This window comes from Anas platyrhynchos, chromosome 31, assembly GCF_047663525.1.
Source record: "Anas platyrhynchos isolate ZD024472 breed Pekin duck chromosome 31, IASCAAS_PekinDuck_T2T, whole genome shotgun sequence".
Lineage (NCBI taxonomy): Eukaryota > Metazoa > Chordata > Aves > Anseriformes > Anatidae > Anas > Anas platyrhynchos.
In genome coordinates, this window is record NC_092617.1 from 6,177,820 (window position 1) to 6,198,978 (window position 21,159).

Consider the following 21,159-nt stretch of genomic DNA (forward strand, 5'->3'; position numbering starts at 1 on the left):
GCCGCCTTTCCCGCCGCGCCGGGGAGGGGGGGCGGGGTCAGCGCGCCGGCAGCTCCGCCGCTGATTGGCTGGCGGCGCTGAGGCGAGCCGCTCGCTGATTGGTCGCCGCGCCGGGTATAAAAGCGGGCGGCCGCGGGGCTCCGGCACAGCGCCGGCGGCGCCTCCCCGGGGCTGGGACCTCGCTGCCAATTGAGGCCAATTACCGCTAATTAAGGCCAATTAGCGCTAATTGGGGCTAATTACGGCTAATTAGGTTTAATTAGGGGCAGGAGGCGGCGGTGCGCGGCTGAGCGGAGGGTTTTGGGGCGAAACCCGGCGCTTTTGGGCCACTTTTAGACTCTTTTTACCTCAGTTTTTAGCTCGATTCCGGCTCCGTGGCCGAAAGAAGCGAATTGGGGAGGGGGGGGGCGCCGCGTTTTGGGGCTGAAAGCGGCTTTTTGGCGAGTTTGGGGTTAAAAAGAGGGATTCGGAGCAGCTCGGGGTGGTTTTGGGGTGAAAGAGACCGGATTCGGGGCAAAACTCTGCGGGTTTGGGGTGAAAAAGTTGGGTTTTAGGACAGAAAGCCCGGATTGGGGGCAAAGCCTTGCGGGTTTTGAGGGGTTTTAAGGAAAAAAGGTGGATTTTAGGGCAAAAAAAGGGATTTTGGGGCAGAAATCGGGGTTTGGGGGCAGAACTGGTGGATTCAGGGCAAAAAGGAGGGGGTTAGGGGCGGATTTGGGGTGAAAAGCGGCGGTTTTGGGTAAAAATCTGGATTTGGGGGGCTAAAATTCGCGGGTTTGGGTGGAAAACTCGCGGTTTGGGGCTAAAAACAAGGGTTTTGGGACTAGAACTCGCGGTTTTGGGTGAAAAACCGGTGGTTTAGGGGAAAAAAAGCCGGGTTTGGGGGAGGTTTTGGGGTGAAAAGCGGCGGTTTGGGGCAAAAAATCCCGTTTTGGGGCTAAAACTCGCGGTTTTGCGTTGAAAAGTTGCGGTTTGAGGCAAAAAAGCCGGGTTTTAGGGCTAAAAACAAGGGTTTTGGGGCTACAACTAGAGGCTTTGGGGGAAAAAAGGGTGGTTTAGGGGAAAAAAGCCAGGTTTGGGGGCGTTTTTTGGGGTGAAAAGCGGCGGTTTGGGGCAAAACCTCCCTTTTTGGGGTTAAAAACCCGGGTTTTGGGGCTGGAACTCGCGGTTCGGGGTGAAAAACCGGTGTTTTGGGATCAGAATTGGTGGGTTTGGGGCAAAACAGAGGGGTTTGGGGGCGGTTTTGGGGTGAAAAGCGGCGGATTTGGGCTAAAACCACATCATTTTGGGGCTAAAACCGCCTCTTTTAGGCTAAACCCGCCTCCTTTTGGGCTAAAACCGCCTTTTTTTGGGCTAAAACCCCGCTTTTTCCGGCCTCAAACCCCCGCTCAGCCCCTCGAGACCCTCCCTGTGCTCTGTATTCGCCCCCCACCCCCTATTTTTGGGTGAAAATCCTGCCTTTTCGGGTCCCGCCATGTTCTACCACCCCGAGGTCCTGCAGCGCCGCTCCGGCTGCTTCGGCACCATCTGGTAGGGGGCGGGGCCCCGCGGCCCTTTTATAGCCGAGGCCCCGCCCCCCGGGCTCTGACCACGCCCCCCCGGGCTCTGACCACGCCCCCTCCCCCCTCTGGCCCCGCCCCCCCCAGGCTGGCGGCCACGTGCAGCTCCCGTCTCCTGCGCCGGGAGGCGATGGCCGTGGACGTGCCCCGGACATGGTGGGGATTTGGGGAAAATTCGGGGGGGTTTGGGAAAAATTGGGGGGGTGGGGGGCTGGGGGGGGTTGGGGGAGGTTGGGGGTGGGGTGTGGGGGGAATTGGGGGGGTTATTGGGGGTCTATGGGGGGTCTATGGGGGGTTTATGGGGGGATTTGGGGGATTTATGGGGGGATTTTAGGGGAAATTGGGGGGATTTGGGGAAAATTGGGGGGTTGGGGGTGGGTAGGGGGCTGGGGGGGGCTGGGGGTGGGGTATGGGGGGTTTTGGGGGGTCTATGGGGGGGTTATGGGGGTATTTGGGGGGTTGATGGGGGGATTTGGGGGGAAATTGGGGGGATTTGGGGAAAATTGGGGGGTGGGGGGGTTAGGGGGGGTACTGGGGGGAATTGGGGGAGTTTGGGGGGTCTATGGGGGGGCTATGGGGGGGTTTTGGGGTGGGTATGGGGTCTCTGGGGGGGATATGGGGGGATTATGGGGGTCTAGGGGGCCCTAAAGGGGGGTTATGGGGGGATTTGGGGGGTCTATGGGGGGGGCTATGGGGTTCTGGGGGGGTCATGGGGGGTAATAGGGGGTCTATTGGGGTCTGGGGGGGGCTATGGGGGTCTATGGGGTCCCTATGGGGCTCTATAGGGCTCTATGGCCCCCTGACCCCGCCCCTTTTCCCCCTGACCCCGCCCCCTTTTGGCCCCGCCCCCAGCGCGGCCCTGCTGTGCTTTGTGCTGGGCTCGGCCCCGCCCCCCGGGTCCTTGGCCCCGCCCCCCCCGCCCGGGGCCCCGCCCCCCCGCTGCTCCCTGTACCTGGCCGCCCTCCTGCAGCTCGGCCTGGCCAGGGTGTACGGGAGGCAGTGCCAGCACACCGCCGGTAGGGGGCGCTATAGGGGGTTATAGGGGGTTATGGGGGGGGTATGGGGGGGGTATGGGGGGAGTATGGGGTCAGGGGAGGGGCTGTAAGGGGGTTATATGGGGTTATATGGGGTTATGGGGGGTTATATGGGGTCATAAGGGGGCATATTGGGGTCGTATGGGGTCATCTAGGGTCAGATTGGGGTTATGGGGGGTTATAGGGGGCCTGGGAGGGGTTATAGGGGGTTATATGGGGTTATGGGGGGGTTATGGGGGGGTTATGGGGGGGGTACGGGGTCATATGGGGTCAGGGGGGTTATAGGGGGGTATTGGGGGAGTATTGGGGGGTTATAGGGGGGTTATAGGGGTGTATTGGGGTCATATGGGGCTATATTGGGGTTGTGGGGTCAGGGGGTTGACTGGGAGGGGTTATAGGGGGGTTATAGGGGGGGTCTGGGGGGAAATGGGGGGGGTATGGGGTCATATGGGGTCAGGGGGGGTTATAGGGGGACAGGGGAGGGGGCTGGGGGGGTTATAGGGGGGTTATAGGGGGATATGGGGGGGTTATGGGGGGTTATATGGGGTTATATGGGGTCAGATTGGGGTCATGGGGGGGGTTATAGGATCATATGGGGTCAGGGGGGGTTATAGGGGGGCAGGGGAGGGGTTATAAGGGGGTTATGGGGGGTTATACGGGGTCATAAGGGGACATATTGGGGTCGTATGGGGTCATATAGGGTCAGATTGGGGTTATGGGGGGTTATGGGGGCATATCGGGGTCATACCGGGGTCATTTTGGGGTTATGGGGTCATATGGGGTCACGGCAGGGGGCTGGGGGGTTGTAGGGGGGTTATCTGGGGAGTATTGGGGGGTCATAGGGGTTATATTGGGGCTATAGGGGGGTTACATGGGGTTATGGGGCAGGTATGGGGTCTGTGTGGTGTCTATGGGATGCTATGGGGCTCTGTGGGGTGATTATGGGGCGCTATGGGGCGCTATGGGGCGCTGTGGGGTCTCCACGGGGTGTCTCTGCCCCCCAGAGGAGGCCGCGCAGGTCCTGGAGCGCCTGAACCGGGCGCAGCCGCCCCCCAACATCGACATCAGCCCCCCCCGGCGGTGAGACAGCGCCCGCCCCACGGCCTGCCCCACAGCGCCCCACAGCGCCCCACAGCGCCCCATAACCGCCCCACAACCCCCAGCCCCCAGCTGCTGCCCGACGCCCGCGCCCTGATGGCGACGCTGGAGCTGGCCCCGGACCCCTTCTTTGGGGTCATGGCCCCCCCGCTGCCCAGCCCCACCGAGCTGATGGAGGTACGGCCCCATAGCGCCCCACAGCGCCCCATAGCGCCCCATAACTGCCCCACAGCCGCCCCACACCGCCCCCATCTCCCCCCAGCTCCCCCGCCTGGAGGAGGAGCTGCCCCCGATGGAGCTGCCCGGTGAGTCCCAGCCCCACAAGTGTGGGGCAGGCGCTTGTGGGGCCACCCCACCCCCTGCCCCACATCCCTGCCCCACATCCCTGCCCCACAGAGCTGACGGTGTCCCCCGAGATCATCACCCTGCGCGAGCCCGAGCCCCCCATGGTGCCGGCCTTGGAGGTGGGCGCCCCACAAGTTATGGGGCACGCCGGGAGGGGGCGGGGGGAGGCGCCCCACAAGTTATGGGGCGCGGGCGCTCGCCGTGGGGCTGCCCCATAGCGCTGTGGGGCGCAGGAGGAGCTGCCCGAGGTGACGCCGCGGGAGCTGGAGCTGCTGAGCGAGGCCGAGGTCGAGCTCCTGCCCACCGGTGAGGGGGCACTTGTGGGGCGGGGGGGGCACTTGTGGGGCTGGGGGGGCACTTGTGGGGCTGGGGGAGGCCGCTTGGGGGGCTCAGCCCCACGGCGCTGCTGCTGCCCCACAGTGGAGGAGGTCGCGGAGGTCCCGAGGGAGCTGCCACCACCCCACGGTGAGAGCTTGGGGGGCACTTGGGGGGCTGGGGGGGCACTTGGGGGGCTGGGGGGGCACTTATGGGGCTGAGGGGATACTTGTGGGGCCACTTGGGGGACTACTTATGGGGCAGGGGGGCTACTTCGGGGGCTGAAGGGCTACTTGGGGGGCCACTTGTGGGGCTACTTGTGGGGCTGGGGTCTACTCCTGGGTCACTTATGGGGCCAGGGGCTACTTGGGGGGCTGGGGGCCACTTATGGGGCTACTTGTGGGGCTAATTATGGGGCAGAGGGGCTACTTGTGGGGCAGGGGAGTCACTTGTGGGGCTACTTATGGGGCTGGGGCTACTTGTGGGTCTACTTGTGGGGTTGTGGGCCACTTATGGGGCTGGGGGGCCACTTATGGGGCAGGGGGCCACTTGTGGGGCAGCCCCTCACCCCGCCCCACGCCTGCCCCCCAGTTCCGCCTGTGCGCGAGGAGCCCGGCGTGCTGCCCCCCGAGGTGAGTCTGTGGGGCCGGGGGGGGCGCTGTGGGGCCGGGGGGGCGCCGTGGGGCTGCCCCACTGACGGCTCGTGCCCCCCCCAGGCCCCCCGGCGCCGCAAAGTCCCGCGGCTGCCCCACAGCGACCCCCAGCCCCAGATCCCCCAGGCCGAGTTCCGGGCGCTGCTGCTGCAGCCCGAGGCGCACTGCCAGCCCCTGGTGAGTGGGGGGCGGCCCCATAGATCTGTGGGGCAGGCCTCTGGGCCTATGGGGCCGCCCCACACATCCGTGGGTCGCCCCCCAGGTGATCCCGGAGCCCCCCTCCCTGCGCCGCCTTCCCCCGGCCGAGCTCTTCCAGACCCCGACCATCGGTGAGCGCCCCCCCTGCCCCCCCCACACTTATGGGGCGCTGTGGGGCAGCCCCACAAGTGCCCCCCCACTGTGCCCCACAGGGTGGCTGCCCCCCGAGCTGCGGGAGCTGTGGGGCCGCGGCGCCCGCCCTGGCCCCGTGGAGCTGCCCAGCGAGGTGGAGGTGAGGTTGTGGGGCTGGGGGGTGGTTATGGGGCAGAGGGGGTGGTTATGGGGCCCGGGGGGTGGTTATGGGGCCAGGGGGGCCGTGCCCCACAGCTCCTGCCCCACAGGTGCCCCGCGAGGCGCTGGAGCCCAGCCTGCCGGTGGTGCTGTCCTCGGGTGAGACCCCCTGTGGGGCGCTATGGGGCGGATATGGGGTGGTTATGGGGCGGCTATGGGGCAGTATGGGGTGGTGTGGGGCGCTATGGGGCAGTTATGGGGCACTATGGGGTGGTTATGGGGTATATGTGGGGCTATATGGGGTGATGTGGTGTGCTATGGGGGCATATGGGGTGGCTATGGGGCACTATGGGGCAGCTATGGGTTGATGTGGGGTGGCTGTGGGGCTCTATGGGGCATATGGGGTCCCTATGGGGTGCTATGGGGCTGGCTATGGGGCGCTGTGGGTCTCTATGGGGCTCTATAGGGTCACTATGGGGTCCCTATGGGGCACTTATGGGTCTGGGGGGTCCCTATGGGTCCCTATGGGTCCCTATGGGGTCGCTGTGGGTCTCACGGCCCCGCCCCCCAGAGGTGTCCCTGGAGGCCCCGGAGGAGGAGCCCCGGCCCCGCCCCCTGGCCCCGCCCGAGGAGCGGCGGTGAGTGACAGGCGGGGGGCGTGGCCAGCGGGGGGCGTGGCCTGCTCTGACCACGCCCCCTCCCCCCCAGCCCCACGCTGGCCCCGCCCCCCCCGCCCCTCCCGGAGCTGCCGGAAGTCCCGGAGCCGGAGCTGCCGCCATTGGCCGGCCCCGCCCTGCGCAGGTCACGTGACAGCAAGCCCCGCCCCCTTCCCCCCCTCCCCCCAGACCCCATGGTGACGTCACCGCCCTCTCCTCCAATCGCAGGCTGCTGCTGGAGGGGGCGTGGCGGCCGGAAGGGGCGGAGCTTCTGGGGCTCCTCCCCCCGGCCCCGCCCCGCGCGCTGGTGGCCCGCCTCTTCCGGGTGGCGCTGGGTGAGTGGGCGGGGCCAAGCCTTAAAGGGGGCGTGGCCTCGCGCTAAGCCCCGCCCCCTAACGCTTGGCCCCGCCCCCCGCAGAGCTCTGCGCCGCCGGTTGGCTGCGGCTGGCCCAGCCCCGCCCCTTCGCTCCCATTGGGCTGCGCCCTGGGCCCCGCCCCCCCCCGCAGGAATAAAAAGGGGGCGTGGCCTCCGCGTGACTCCGCCCACTCTCGTCTTTTATTGGTTGGTTGTGGATGACGTCACCGAGGGGGCGGGGCCGAACAGGGCGTGGCGCAGGCGGGCGGCGTCGGGGGGCGGGAGCTGCGCCAAGGCCCCGCCCACCAGCTCCGGGCTCCGCCCCCAGGCCTGGCGCAGCAGCGAGGCCACGCCCACCTCCAGCCCTGGGGGCGGGGACAGCGAGGGAGGGGCACGCCCACAAAGGGGAGGCCACGCCCCTTGTTAGGCTCCGCCCACCCCCACCCTGCCCCATAGATCCCGCCCCACATAACCCCCATGGATCCTGCCCCATAGATCCCCCCAGCCCCACATCTCCCCATAGATCCCACCCCATAGATCCCACCCCAGAGCCTCCTGCCCCATATATCCCAGCCCCACAGATCCTGCCCCATAGGCCCCAGCCCCATAGATCCCTGCCCCCCATAACCCTCATGGATCCCACCCCACATCTCCCAGCCCCATGGATCTCCCCAGCCCCACATCTCCCTATAGATTGCACCCTATAGATCCCTGCCCCATAGATCCCTGCCCCCCATAACCCCCCTGGATCCCACCCCACATCTCCCAGCCCCACACCCCCCCAGCCCCATAGCTCCTGCCCCACATCCCCCCACACCTCCCAGCCCCATAGATCCATCCCTGCCCCGCATCTCCCCATAGATCTCCACCCCATAGCCCCCCCCCAGCCCCATAGATCCCCCCAGCCCCATAACTCCCAGCCCCACACCCACCCCCTTTGCCCCATAACCACCCCCAAACCCCACAACCAGCCCCGTAACCACCCCCTCCAGCCCCATAGCTCCCACCCCACCCCCCCCAGCCCCACATCTCCCCCTCCCCACACCCCCCAGCCCCATAGATTCCCCCCCCCCACCTTCGGGCAGGGTCCCGGTGCCGATGAATCCCCCCAGGGCTCGGGGCAGCTCCCCCAGGAAGGGCTCCAGCTGCGGGGGGGCGGGGCCAGGGGTCACAAGCCACGCCCCCTCGCTAAGCCCCGCCCCCTTCAGGCCCCGCCCCCTCCCCCTTTAAGCCCCGCCCACCTCCTCTGGGGGCAGCCCCAGCAGGAACTCGGCCACGGCCCCGCCCTCCTCCAGCGCCTCGGCCAATGGCAGCGCCGGCAGCAGCAGGGACAGAGCCTGGGGGGCGGGGCCAGGGGAGACCACGCCCCCCATCAGTTAGCCACGCCCCCTCCTGGTAACCCCTCCCCCTTTACACCCATAACCACGCCCCCAGCCCTTAAACCACGCCCACAGCCGTTAACCACGCCCCCTCCCAGTTAGCCACGCCCCTCCCGCTTAGCCACGCCCCCTCCTCACCCCCTCCCCCACCTTTAGGCCCCTCCCCTCCCCCCCAGACCCCTCCCCAAGCCCCTCCCCCTCCTTTTAGGCCCCTCCCTCTTTATTTAAGCCCCTCCCCTTTGCCCTAACCCCTCCCCCTCCCCTTTTAACCCCTCCCCCTTTCCTTTAACCCCTCCCCCTTCCCTCCCAAGCCCCTCCCCTCCCCCAAACCCCTTTCCCTTAGGCCCCTCCCACCCTTGTAAGCCCCTCCCCTTAAGCCCCTCCCCCACCCCTTAAGCCCCTCCCCTTCCCCTTTAAGCCCCTCCCACCCCCACAACCCCTCCCCCTTCCCCCCTCCCACCCCCCTTAGGCCCCTCCCACCCCCTCCAGGCCCCTCCCCCTTTGCGGCCCCGCCCCCCCCATGAGGCCCCGCCCCCTTTTTGAGGCCCCGCCCACCTCTCTGGCCGTCAGCCCGGCCCCGTGCCTGGCCAGGGCCCCGCAGGCGTTGTCCCGGGCCCTCCCCGGCCCCTCCCTGCCCAGCGCCTCCCGCACGGCCGCCAGCCCCGGCCACGCCCCCAGCGCGTCAAGGAAAAAGGGGCGGGGCTTAAAGGGGTTGCCATGGCAACGGGGGCGGGGCCTCGGGGGTTGCTAGGAGACGGGGGAGGGGCCTAAAGGGGTTGCTATGGCAACGGGGGGCGTGGCCTGGTGGCTTTAAAGGGGTTGCTAGGTGACCAGGGGGCGTGGCCGGGGGAAGAAAGGGGCGTGGCCTCCCTGGCAGGGGTTGCTAGGCAACAGGGGGCGTGGCCTGCTCTCAGGCAGGGGTTGCTATGGCAACAGGGGGCGTGGCCAGGGAAGCAGGGGGCGTGGCCAAGGGAGCCGTTAGAACCCAGAGGGGGTTGCTAGGCAACCGGGGGGTGTGGCCAGGGGAACAAGGGGGCGTGGCCTCCTCCCTGGCAGTGGTTGCTATGGCAACGGGGGGCGTGGCCTTGCTCCTATAAGGGGTTGCTAGGCAACCAGGGGGCGTGGCCAGGGGACTGGGGCTGTGGCCAGGAGAGCCATTAACGGTTGCTAGGCAACCGGGGGGCGTGGCCTCCTCCTGGACAGTGGTTGCTATGGCAACAGGGGGGCGTGGCTTCAGAAGGGGGCGTGGCCTCACTCCTATAAGGGGGTTGCTAGGCAACCAGGGGGCGTGTCCTCCCCCCAGCACCGGTTGCTATGGCACCCACCCTCCCGCCCCTCCCCTCCCGCCCGGTTGCCATGGCAACGAGCCCAGCCCCGCCCCTTTCCCACCCCGTTGCCATGGCGCCCGTCCCGGCCCCGCCCCCGTTGCCATGGATACGGGCTTTGCCCCGCCCCGTTGGCGGCCAGGCGGCCCAGGCTGCAGAGGGCGTTGCCGCGCACCTCGGGGTGGGGGTCGCGGAGGGCGGCGGCCGCCAGGGCGGGGCCGAGGCGGGGCAGCAGGGCCGGGGCCACGCCCCCCAGCAGGGCCCCGCCCACCTCGCCCAACATGGCGGCCGCCCAGGAGCGCTGCGGGAGGTCGCCGCGCTGCCCGAAAAAAAGGGGGCGGGGTCAGGGTGGTGACGTCACCAGGCCCCGCCCACCCCCAAAAATTAAATCACGTGACCTCACCAGGCAGGCCAGCATGGGGGGCAGGGCGGCGGCGAAGGCCACGCCCCCTCCGGCCCCGCCCGCCATGGCCGCCAGCCCCTCCCCCGCCAGCTCCCGCAGCTCCGCCGCCGCCTCCACCTATGGGAAGGGCACTTCCGGGTCACGTGACCGCCCCCCCAGTCACCTGACCCCGCCCCCAACCCCCCCCCCCCCGAGGCCCCGCCCACGTCACCTGCTCCTCCCCCTCCTCCTCCTCCTCGGCGCCCGGCTGCAGGCAGGAGATCTGCGGGGCGGAAATCAGCAGAAATTGACCCAAAATGGCCCAAAAAATGGGCTATACCCTGCCCACAAGCCCCGCCCCCTCCTCTAAGCCCCACCCCCAGCCTAAAACCCCGCCCCCTTCCTTTAAACCACGCCCCATTTACCTTTAAACCCCGCCCCCTTGCTCTAAGCCCCGCCCCCTGCCCCTAAACCCCGCCCCCTTCCCTTTAAACCCCGCCCATTTATCATTAGACCCCGCCCCTTTAAGACAAGCCCCGCCCCTTTCTCCTAAGCCCCGCCCCCAACCTCTAAACCCCGCCCCCAGGCCCCGCCCCCACCTTCCCGGCGATGACGTCAGCCAGCAGGCAGCCAATGGCGGGCAGCAGCTCGGGCGGGGGGGCGGAGCCAAGGGCCCGGCCCAGCCCCCCCAGCGCCCCCCGCGCCGGCCCCGCCCCCGGCTCCTCCCTCACCGCCCGCGTCAGCGCCTGCAGGGCTGGGGGGGACCCGAAATCGCCACAATTAGACCCAAAAGGAGGCACCACACCCAGCCCGAGACACCCCGAGCCGTCCTGGAGTGCCCAAAATTGAGGGAAATTGACCCAAATCCACCCAAAATTACCCAAAATGGCCCCAAATCCATCCAAAATGGCCCCAAATCCACCCAAAATTACCCAAAATGGCCCCAAATCCATCCAAAATGGCCCCAAATCCACACAAAATGACCCAAAACGGCCCCAAATCCATCCAAAATGGCCCCAAATCCACACAAAATGACCCAAAACGGCCCCAAACTTATACAAAATGGCCCAAGATGGCCCCAAGTTTACCAAAATGGCCCCAAATGCACGCAAAACGGCCCCAAATCCAACCAAAATGGCCCCAAATACACTCAAAATGACCCAAAACAGCCCCAAACAGCCCCAAACTTACGCAAAATGGCCCCAAGTCCACCCAAAATGACCCAAATCCACCGCAAATGACCCAAATTAATCCAAATTCACCCGAACGGCCCCAAATTGTCTCAAATCCACCCCAAAATGGCCCAAATTCACCCCAAAGGACCCAAAATGCCCCAAATCCACCCTAAATCCATCCCGTAATGACTCAAATTGTTGCAAATTACCCCAAATCCACCCAAATTAACCCCCAAATCCACCCAAAATGCCCCAACCCGGGGGCTGTGGGCGGGGCCTCACCTTCCTTGGGGGCGTGGCCTCGCGCTCGCCCCGCCCCCAGGCAGAGGCTGCCCAGGGCCTGGTAGGCGGCGGCGCGGACGTCGGCCAATGGGAACTGGGGGGGGGCGATGACGTCATCAGGGGGCGGTGACATCATCGCTAGGGCGTGACGTCATCGCCCCCAGGTGTGACGTCACAGAAAGGGGGCGGGGCCTCACCGCCAGCAGCCCCATCACCGCCTCCAAACTGGTGTCCAGGTAGGGCAGGAAGGCGGCGCTGGGAAACCAGTACAGACCAGTAAGGACCAGTACGGACCAGTAAGGCCCAGTACGGCCCCAGGGGTCACCCAGTATGGCCCCAGGGGCTTCCCAGTATGGACAAGCCAGCCCCCAGTCCCATCCCAGTGCCTCCCAGTACAGTAAAATGCCTCCCAGTATGGCCCCAGTGCTTCCCAGTATGACCCAGTGCCTCCCAGTACATCCCCAGTGCCTCCCAGTATGACCCAGTACCCCTCAGTACACCCACAGTATGGCCCACTAGCCCCACAAGCCCTCCCAGTGCCTCCCAGTTGCAACCCAGTGACTCCCAGTACATCCCCAGTGCCTCCCAGTATGGCCCCAGTGCCTCCCAGTATGACCCAGTAACCCCCAGTATGGCCCACTAGCCCTCCCCGTTTATCCCAGTCCCCTCCCAGTCCCTCCCAGTCCTCCCCCAATCCCCCCCAGCCCCTCCCAGTCCCCTCCCAGTTTATCCCAGTCCCTCCCAGTTTATCCCAGTCCCCTCCCAGCCCCTCCCAGTCCCCTCCCAGTTTATCCCAGTCCCTCCCAGTTTATCCCAGTCCCCTCCCAGCCCCTCCCAGTCCCCTCCCAGTCCCTCCCAGTTTATCCCAGTCCCTCCCAGTCCCCTCCCAGTCCCTCCCAGTCTGTCCCAGTCCCTCCCAGTTTGCCCAGTTACCCGCTGTGCTCCGCGATCTCCCCCAGGGCCTCGCAGGCGTCCTCCACCTCGGCCGCGTAGGCTCCGCCCACCTCCACCCTGGGGGGCGTGGTCAGCCAGGAGGGGGGGCGTGGCTTCGCGTGGCCCCGCCCCCTCCCCCAAGCCCCGCCCCCTCACTCGATCAGCTCCTCCTCCTCGCTGCTGACGTCATCGTCCATTGGCTCCGCCCCCTCCTCGTCGTTGTCGTCATCGAAGAGCAGGAACGAATCAGGAGCCTCCGAGGCCGCCTGGGCGGGGCCAGAGCGAGGCCACGCCCCCGTCAGCAGGCCACGCCCCCATCCTCGGCAGGCCACGCCCCCTCCCCGGCAGGCCACGCCCCCCGGCCGCCATTTTGGGGAGGGAGAAGGGGCAGAAAAAGGGCGATAAAAGGGATTTGGGGCAAAAAAGGGCGATTTTGGGGGTGTTTGTGGGGTTTTGGGGGGTTTTGAGGCCCCCCCAGAGGATTTTGGGGGTTTTTAGTCCCCTCCCAAATAAATTTTGGGGGTTTCGAGGCCCCCCCGGACACATTTTGGGGGGTTTTGAGGACTTTTAGGCGGTTTTAAGGCTCCCCCCGGTTGGGTTTTGGGGGTTTCAAGGCCCCCCCATGGACATTTTTGGGTTTCCGACCCCCCCCAGTACACTTTTTTGGGGCTTCCAACCCCCCAGGACACATTTTTGGGGTTTCAAGACCCCCCGCAAAGCCCCTTTAGGTGGTTTCAAGGCCCCCCAATTGGGATTTGGTGGTTTCAAGGCCCCCCAAAGGCCCTTTTGGGGGTTTCAAGGCCCCCCAAGGCACATTTTGGGGGTTTCAAGACCCCCCATGGACATTTTTTGGGGTCCCGGGCAGGTTTTTGGGGTGTTTTTGGGGACTCACCGGGGGGGGCGGCCGGCGCAGGGCCCCCAGCAGGAGGGGGACGAGGGGGGGCAGCAGTGGCCCCGCCCCCTCCCCCAGCGCCTCGGCCACGGCCGCAGCCAGAGAGAACCTGGGGGGGGGAAAGGGGGGGGGTTAGGGGAGGAGAGGGGGATTTGGGGGGAATTTGGGGGAATTTGGGGGATTTTGGGTATCTGGGGGGATAATTGTGAGTATCAGAGGGGCATTTTGGGGACATTTTGAGCTATTTGGGGGGCATTTTGGGGTGAATTTGGGGTATTTTGGCTACCTGGGCACAACCAGGGGTGTCGGAGGGATATTTTGGGGTGAATTTTGGGGATTTTGGGCACATGGGGGCTAACTTTGAGTATCAGAGGGCCATTTGGGGGCGTTTGGGGCCATTTTGGGGCCATTTTGGGGCATTTGGGGCTGTTTTGGGGGGTTTTGGGTACCTGGGGGTAACCAGGGGTATCCAAGGCACATTTTGGGGCAAATTTGGGGGATTTTGGGTACCTGGGGGTTAACTGTGAGTATCAGAGCATCAGTTTTGGGGTGTTTGGGGCCATTTTATGGCCCTTTTGGGGCCATTTTGGGGGGTTTTGGGTACCTGGGTGTAACCAGGGGAGTCAGAGGGTTATTTTGGGGTGAATTTGGGGGATTTTGGGCACTCACAGCACGCGGCGCCCCTCGGGCTCGTCCTCCTCCTGCGCCAGCCTCAGCGCCAGCTCCAGCCCCGGCAGCAGCCCCGGCCCCGCCACCGCCCCCCCCAGCGCCCCCAAAACCTCTGGGGGGGGCACAGGGGGGTCAGGGGGCCCCAAAAAGAGAGGAATCCGCCCCAAAATCCACCCCCGAAACCCTCACGAATCCCTCGATCCCGCCCCAAAATGCTGGGGGGGCTCCAAACCCCGATATGGCCCCAAATCCCATTGACCCCCCATTTTGGGGCTCCCCCAACCCCCCCCCAAAGACCCAAAACCCCCCAAATTCCCCCAAATGTGCCCCAAAACCCAAATCCCCAGGATTCCCCCAAAATCCCCCAAAACCCCTTTTTTCCCCAGAAACCCCAAAACCCCCCAAATTCCCCCAAAACCCCAAATCCCCCCAAAACCCCTTTTCCCCCCGAAACCCCAAATCCCCAGGATTTTTCCCCAAAACCCCTTTTCCCCCCCAAACCCCAAACCCCTCCCAAACCCCAAACCCCAAACCCGCAGTTTTTCACCCCAAAACTCACCCAGGGCCTGTAGGGTCAGGGCGCGGCCGGGGGGGTCCTGGGGGGGCTGCAGGAGGGGGCTCAGAGCCGCCAGGATGCGACCCCCGTGGGGCTGCAAGAGGGGACCCGCAGCCCCCGCTGGGGTTTGGGGTCAGATATAGGGTCAGGGGGTCAGGGGGTCACGGGGGGGTTATGGGGTCACGGGGGGGATTTGGGGTCCTAGGAAAGGATTTGGGGCCATTTTATGCCATTTTAGGGCATTTCGGGGCGACTTTTGGCCATTTTGCGGCCATTTGGGGCCATTTTGGGGCATTTGGGGGGCATTTTGGGTGGATTTGGGGCCATTTGGGGCATATTTGGGACCACTTTTGACCATTTTGGGGCCATTTCAAGGTACTTGGGGCCATTTGGGGTTGATTTGGGGCCCTTTTGGGGCCATTTTTGACCATTTTGGGGCCATTTTGAGGTATCCAGGGCCACATGGGGTGGATTTTGGGGCAATTTCGGGGTATTTAGGTCCATTTGGGGTTGATTTGGGTGTACTTGGGGCCATTTGGGGCCATTTTTGACCTTTTCAGGGCCATTTTGGGGATATTTTGGGTCATTTAGGGCAGATTTGGGACCATTTTGGGGTATTTGGGGGCCGTTTTGGGGTATTTTGGGGCATTTGGGGCCATTTGGGGTTGATTTTGGGTTGATTTGGGGCCATTTCAGGGCTGTTTTTGACCATTTTGGGGCCATTTTTGCCCATTTTGGGGCCATTTTGGTGCCGTTTTTCACCCTTTTGGTGTACTCAGGGCCACACGGGGTTGATTTTGGGGCAGTTTCGGGGGATTTTGGGGCTCACCCAGCGTGTGCAGGGCGCTCAGCGCCAGCTCGGTGCGGGGGGGTCCCAGCGCCCCCAGCAGCGCCCCCAGCAGCGGCTCCAGCAGCGGCTCCAGCCCCTCGCCTGGGGGGGGGGGGCAAAAATTGGGGGACCCCCCCTTGGGGGAGACCCCCCCCGACCCCAAAGACCCCCCCAATATTTGGGGACACCCCCCCGGGGCTCCCCTCCCCCCCCAGGAGATCCCCCTCCCCCCATTAATTTGGGGACCCCCCCATTCATTTAGGACCCCACCCCAAATTTTAGGGACCCCCCCAATAAATTTGGGGACCCCCCCTTATATTTAGGACCCCCCCCATATTTTTAGGGACCCCCCCATAAATTTTGGGACCCCCCCATTTATTTAGGAACCCCCCAATATTTTAGCCCTCCCCCAATATTTTAGGGACCCCCCCCAATATTTTGGCACCCCCCCAGAAATTTGGGACCCCCCCAATTTTTAGGACCCCCCCCCCCAAATTTGGGCCCCCCCCCACCTGCGCTCTCCACCAGTGCCTCCAGTACAAACCAGCTCCGGGGCCCCCCCAGCGCCGCCAGCGCCCCCGGCAGCGCCTCCAGGGCCAGCGCCCCCGCCTCGGGCTGCACCAGTAAGAACCAGTATAAACCAGTAAGAACCAGTATGAACCAGTAAGAACCAGTATGAACCAGTACAAACCAGTATGAGCCAGTATGAACCAGTACGAACCAGTACGGGCCGCCCACTCCTCCCCCAGAGCCCCTCCTGGGCCTCCCAATAAGGATGAGAGCCCTCCCAGTATGGCCCAGTATGAACTGGAAGCCTCCCAGTATGGATTGGGAAGCTCCCAGTAGCTCCCAGTATATCCCAGTCTATCCCCAAGCCTTCCCAGTGCATCCCAGTATGGCGTGGGACCCTCCCAGTATGGACCAGTCCCCTCCCAGTGCCTCCCAGTGCCCCCCCAGTGCCTCCCAGTACCCCCCAGTCCCCTCCCAGTGCCCCCCAGTGCCCTCCCAGCCCCTCCCAGTGCCTCCCAGTATGCACCAGTGCCCTCCCAGTGCTCCCAGTACCTGCAGGCACTCGTCCAGGCTCCGCAGGGCGCAGGCGGCCGCCCCCCGCACCATCTCCTCGGGGTCCCCCAGGCCCCCCCGCAGCGCCCCCAGCACCGGGGACAGGTACCTGGGGGGGGGAATGGGGTCAGACCCCAAAAAACCCAAATCCACCCCAAATCCCCCCCAAAATGCCCCAAATCCCCACAAAAACGCCCCAAATCCCCTTAAAAAGGCCCCAAACCTCCCCAAAATCCCATTAAATCACACCAAAATGACCCAAATCCCACTAAAATGCCCCAAATCTCCCCTCAAATCCCTCCACAAATCCCACCGAAAACCCCAAATCCACCCCAAAAAACCCAAATCCACCCCAAAATGCCCCAAATCCACCCCAAAATGCCCCAAATTCCCCCCAAAAAGGCCCCAAATCCCAAAAAAATCCCATTAAAGTACCCCAAAATGCCCCAAAACTGCCCGAAATCACCCCAAAACCCCTCCGTTTCCCCTTTTTGCCCAAAACCGCCGTTTTTCGCCCCAAACCACTCACCTCCTGCGCAGGACCCCCCCGCAGCCGTCGCCCAGGGCCCCCAGCCCCAGCAGCCCCCCCTTGCGCTCCCAGCCCCGGGGGCTCCTCAGCGCCGGCTCCAGCAGCGGCACCTGCGGGACCACCCCCCCGTTAACCAAAACCTCGCTTTTTTACCCCAAAACGCAGCGCCCGCAAACGGAACCCTCCCCGTTCAGCACCAAAACCCCAAGTTTTAACTGAAAAATCCGGGTTTTTAACCAAAAAAGCCCATTTTTTTTACCCAAAATCTCGCATTTTACCCCCAAACCCCACATTTTTAACCTAAAACCCACGTTTTTAACCCAAAACCCCATGGTTTTACCCCAAAACCCACATTTTTAACGTAAATCCCAGAATTTTACCCCCAAACTCTGCATTTTTCACCCAATACCCCCCCCTTTTTTACCCAAAAAATTGCTTTTTTAACTCCAAACTCATCATTTTTAACTTCAAACCCCGTATTTTTAATCTAAACCCCATGATTTTCACCCAAAACCGCACATTTTTACTCTAAAACCCAATTTTTTTGCCCCCAAACCCCAAGATTTTGCCCCAAATCCCCTTTTTTCACCCCCCCAGACCCAAAATCCCCATTTTTCTCCCCAAAACGCATCCTCACCAGCTCCTTCAGCAGCTTCTCGGGGGGCAGCCCCTGCGCCAGCGCATTCAGTACCTGCGGGACCCCAAAATCGGCCAAATTCACCCCAGAATGAAGATGTGGGGAAAAGACCCCAAAATGGGGGAAAAAAAAAACAAAAGGAGAAAACCCCCAATAGGGTAAAAAAAAAAACAAACAAATGAACCAAAATCCCCCCAAAAGAGTAAAACCCCCAAAACAAGTGAAACCCCCCAAAATGACCCAAAACCCCCCAAATTAACAAACCCCCCCAAAGCCCCCAAAACCCCTGAAAACGCCCCAAAACGCCCCAAAATCCCACCCCCCCCGAACCTCCCCTATCCCCTTAACCCCCCCCACCCCCTCCCATCCCCAGAAGCCCCAAAAAGGCCGGAATTTGCCCCAAAACCTGGGCGGCCGCGTGGCGGGGGCTGGGCCCCCCCCGGGAGCCTTCATCGTCCCCCCCCGGCTCCTCCTCATCCTCGGGGTCCGGGCACTGGGGGGGGGCGCAGAGGGGGCCCAGGAGCCCCCCCAGGAGCACCCCCAGCAGCCCCCCCCGCAGCAGGGCCTGGGAACCAGTAAGAACCAGTGAGAACCAGTACAAACCGGTACAAACCAGTATAGAGTGATAAGGGGTGACCCCACCCCACTGGGACCCCCCCCCGGGTCGCTCAAGGGTGGCCCGCTCCCCTCCCAGTGCCTCCCAGTATAAACCAGTAAGCTCCCAGTAAGCTCCCAGTATCCCCCAGTCCCTCCTAGTCCCTCCCAGTATCCCCCAATCCCCTCCCAGTCCCCCCCAGTCCCCTCCCAGTCCCCTCCCAGCATATCCCAGTCCCTCCCAATCCCCTCCCAGTGCCTCCCAGTATATCCCAGTGCCTCCCAGTACCCACCCGGGGGCGCTGCTGGGCGAGGAATCCAAGCGTCGCCAGTGCCCGTGCCCTGAGGGCGTGGCCTCGCGCCGAGTCCCCGCCCACCTGCCAAAAAGGGGCGTGGCTTAGCGGCACCGCCCACTCAGACCACGCCCCCTTCCCTTAAGCCCCGCCCCCTCCGGGGTCACCTGCAGGCAGAGGTCGAGCAGGGGGCGGAGGTCAAAGGTCACGGCCCCGGGGGCGGCCGCCAGGAGCTCGTCCAGGACCTCCAGGGCGTCGGCACCGCGCTCCTGGGGGTAATTAGTTAATTGGGGGGGGTAATTAATTAATTGGGGGGGGTAATTAGTTCACGGGGGGCTCGAAACCGGTGTTTTGGGGGAAGAAAAGGGAGGGGGGGGGCCTTGAAACCGACATAAACGGCGGTATTTGCTCCCAAAATGTGCACTTTTGCCCCAAATCGGGGGTTTTCACCCCAAAACTCACCTCATCAGCGTCGATCAGGGTGCGCAGGGCCCTCAGGATGTCGGGGACCAGCGACCGCAGCAGCTCCTGGGGGGGGATTTTGGGGAAAAAAAGTCACTTTTTCGTTAAATTAAAAAGTACGATTTTTTGCGGTGTTCAAAAAAATACGCATTTTGCCCCATAAATTATTATTTAAAACCCCAAAAGTCGCAAATTTGGGTTATTTTGACCCCCCTATTACAGAAAACCTGAAACTGTTTTCACGAGGATCCTCGAAACCGCCTTTTTGGGGCAAAAAACAGCATTTTTGTGCCAAGAGCGGCCTCGAAACTGCCGTTTTGTTGTCCCTAAGACAGCTTTGGGGCTAAAAGAGGCTGGTTTGGGTAACCCGGGGGGCCCCGAAACCACCAAAACCTTGTGGGGGGGCCCCGAAAACGCCCTAAAATTATAGGGGGGGGGCCTTGAAACCCCCATTATTTTATAGGGGGGGCCCTGAAACCGCCATTACTTCACACAGGAGACCCCGAAACCCCCCAAACTTTTTTTGGGGGGCCCCGAAACCGCCACTCACCGTGTGGGCGTCCCCCAGCGTGGCCGCCAGCCCCCCCAGGGCGCGCAGGGCGTAGGCGAGGGTGGTGGGGGGCGCCCCGGGCTCCAGCCCCCCCCGGCACAGCGCGGCCAGGGCGGGGCCGTGGGGGGCCAGCGCCGGGGGGGCGTCCTCCAGCGCCGCGCTCAGCACCAGCAGGGACACCTGGGGGCGGGGGGGGGGCTTGAAACCGACATTTCGGGACCCCCCCCCCCACCCAAAACCCCTTGAAACTGGCCCCTCCCAAGTCATTATGGGGGAAAATTGGGGGAAAATGGGGTGTGGGGAGCCTTGAAACCGCCCTTTATGGTAAAAATAAGGGAAATGGGTTTGGGGGGGGGCCTTGAAACTGACATTTGGGGACCTCCCACCCAAAAAAAACCTCTACTAATCACCCTCTCCCACCTCGTTTTGGGCTAAATTTGGGGAAAATGGGGCGTGGGGAGCCTCGAAACCACCATTTACCCACCTCCCTCCCCCAAACTCCCTTGAAACCACCTCTCCCGCCTGGTTTTGGGGTAAATTCTGGGGAAAACAGGTCTGGGGGGGCCCCGAAACCGCCCTTACCTCCTTCCGCCGGGGGTCGCGGGCCGCCCCCTGCACCCAGGCCCCCAGGGGCCCCCAGGAGCCGACCCCCCCCCGGCGCAGCACCAGGGCCGCCAGCTGGGCCAGCGCCACCACCACCGCATGCCTGGGGGGGGGGGGACAAGGGGGGACCTTGAAACCACCGCGGATTTCAAGGGAGAGCCCCGAAACTGGCAAAATTTGGAGGGGGGAGCCCCAAAACCGCCCAAATTTTCAGAGTGGGGTCCTCGAAACCGCCGCCAGCGCCTGTACTCACTCCGTCTCCCGCTCCAAGGCTTCGGCCAATAGGGTGGGGAGCCTGAAATTTGGGAGGGGCGTGGCTTGGGGTTGGCCCCGCCCCCTCCGCCACGTAGCCCCGCCCCCCCGGCACCCACCTCTGTCGCAGGTCGGGGTCCAGGCGCCGCCAGCGCCCCAGAAGTCGACGTCGGAGCAGCACCGCGGCCAGCTGGCGCACCTGGGGGGGCCCCGAAACCGACAAAATTTAGGTGGAGAAGCCCTGAAATTTTGGGCTAAAATTTGGGCTGGGGGGCCTTGAAACCCCCAAATTTGGGTGGGGGGCCCCAAAAATCAGCGAAATTTGGACAGGGGAGGCCTGAAAATTGATGTGGGGGCACCGGGGGGGCCTCGAAACTGATCTATGGGGATTTGGGGGGCCTTGAAACTGACATTTAAGACCTGGGGGGTCTCGAAAGTGACATAAGGGGATTGGGGGGGCCTCAAAACTGACATGTGGGGATCTGGGGGGCCCTGAAACCGACACGTAGGAACTTGGGGGTCCCGAAACCGAGATATGGGGATCGGGGGGAGCCTTGAAACCGACATTTAGGATCTTGGGGGCCCAGAAACCGCCGTGTGGGCACCGGGGGGGCCTCGAAACCGACGTTTAACACCTTGGGGGTCCCGAAACTGCCCCGTGGGGGCTCGGGGGGCCCTGGGGGGCCCGGGCCCCGCCTCACCTGCGGGCGGGGGGCGCTGCCCAGGAGCTCCCCGAGCCCGGCCGGGGCCCGGGGGTCGCCGAAGGCCTCGCGGAGGCGGGCGGTGGCCTAAAAGGGGGGGGGGGGGGTAAGACACGTGACTCGGCACGTGACCCGTCACGTGGCGCGTGACGTGGCGGTCACGTGTCCCCGCGGCCGGTACCCGGCGGATGCCGTCGCTGTCCGGCTCCAGCAGCGCCTCCAGCAGCGCCTCCAGCTCGGGCGCCGCCATCTTGGGAAAGGGCGGAAGCAGGGCGGAGACTTCCGGTGGATGCGGCGGCTCTGGGAGGGGCGGCTCCGGGGTCTTAAAGGGGCGATGCCGGGAGCGAGTGGCGCTTAAAAGGGCGATGGCGCCGCGGGGGACCCACACGGGTTCTTAAGGCGGCAACAATGGGTAGGACCCACAGGATCCCTTAAAAGGGCCACGCCACTTCTTTGTCTCCCGTCTTAAAAGGGCAACACCACACTGAGAGGCCCACCCCGCTCTTAAAAGGGCAACGCTCATTTTAACCTCCCCAGCCCCAAAGCCCCG

The 21,159-nt window shown here is 64.1% G+C and overlaps 2 protein-coding genes across 8 annotated transcripts; one reads left to right on the plus strand and one right to left on the minus strand.

Moving 5' to 3' along the window:
- The first annotated feature begins 128 nt into the window (after positions 1-128).
- Positions 129-6,726, plus strand: REC8 (REC8 meiotic recombination protein). 5 transcript variants are annotated; one of them, XM_072029766.1, is made up of 18 exons: positions 129-1,530; positions 1,647-1,715; positions 2,412-2,575; positions 3,598-3,673; positions 3,757-3,868; positions 3,954-3,996; positions 4,088-4,155; positions 4,255-4,342; positions 4,457-4,501; positions 4,943-4,983; positions 5,068-5,181; positions 5,267-5,333; positions 5,415-5,494; positions 5,604-5,652; positions 6,065-6,131; positions 6,202-6,294; positions 6,378-6,484; positions 6,568-6,692. In XM_072029766.1, exons 1-18 carry the CDS (start codon positions 1,475-1,477, stop codon positions 6,660-6,662), a joined length of 1,434 nt encoding a protein of 477 aa, XP_071885867.1. In that variant the 5' UTR covers positions 129-1,474; the 3' UTR covers positions 6,663-6,692. The 5 variants fall into 5 exon arrangements, with proteins under 5 accessions (XP_071885867.1, XP_071885869.1, XP_071885868.1 ...); XM_072029768.1 differs by having other exon boundaries at positions 4,270-4,342; XM_072029767.1 differs by lacking the exon at positions 6,065-6,131 and having other exon boundaries at positions 6,568-6,726.
- On the minus strand, positions 6,688-20,948 carry IPO4 (importin 4). 3 transcript variants are annotated; one of them, XM_072029749.1, is made up of 30 exons: positions 20,791-20,948; positions 20,610-20,696; positions 20,028-20,107; positions 19,910-19,951; positions 19,636-19,759; positions 19,054-19,233; positions 18,504-18,569; positions 18,209-18,310; positions 18,042-18,125; positions 17,561-17,719; positions 17,155-17,208; positions 16,518-16,627; positions 15,989-16,097; positions 15,439-15,541; positions 14,927-15,028; positions 14,101-14,217; positions 13,542-13,653; positions 12,873-12,981; positions 12,137-12,246; positions 11,981-12,058; positions 11,245-11,302; positions 11,048-11,141; positions 10,190-10,344; positions 9,823-9,873; positions 9,612-9,728; positions 9,321-9,527; positions 8,439-8,555; positions 7,746-7,841; positions 7,580-7,649; positions 6,688-6,869 (listed from the first exon to the last, which is right to left on the minus strand). In XM_072029749.1, the coding sequence occupies exons 1-30, from the start codon at positions 20,857-20,859 to the stop codon at positions 6,706-6,708; spliced, it is 3,126 nt and encodes a 1,041-aa protein (XP_071885850.1). In that variant the 5' UTR covers positions 20,860-20,948; the 3' UTR covers positions 6,688-6,705. The 3 variants fall into 3 exon arrangements, with proteins under 3 accessions (XP_071885850.1, XP_071885852.1, XP_071885851.1); XM_072029751.1 differs by lacking the exon at positions 7,746-7,841; XM_072029750.1 differs by lacking the exon at positions 20,610-20,696 and having other exon boundaries at positions 20,791-20,874.
- Between the last annotated feature and the right edge of the window lie 211 nt (positions 20,949-21,159).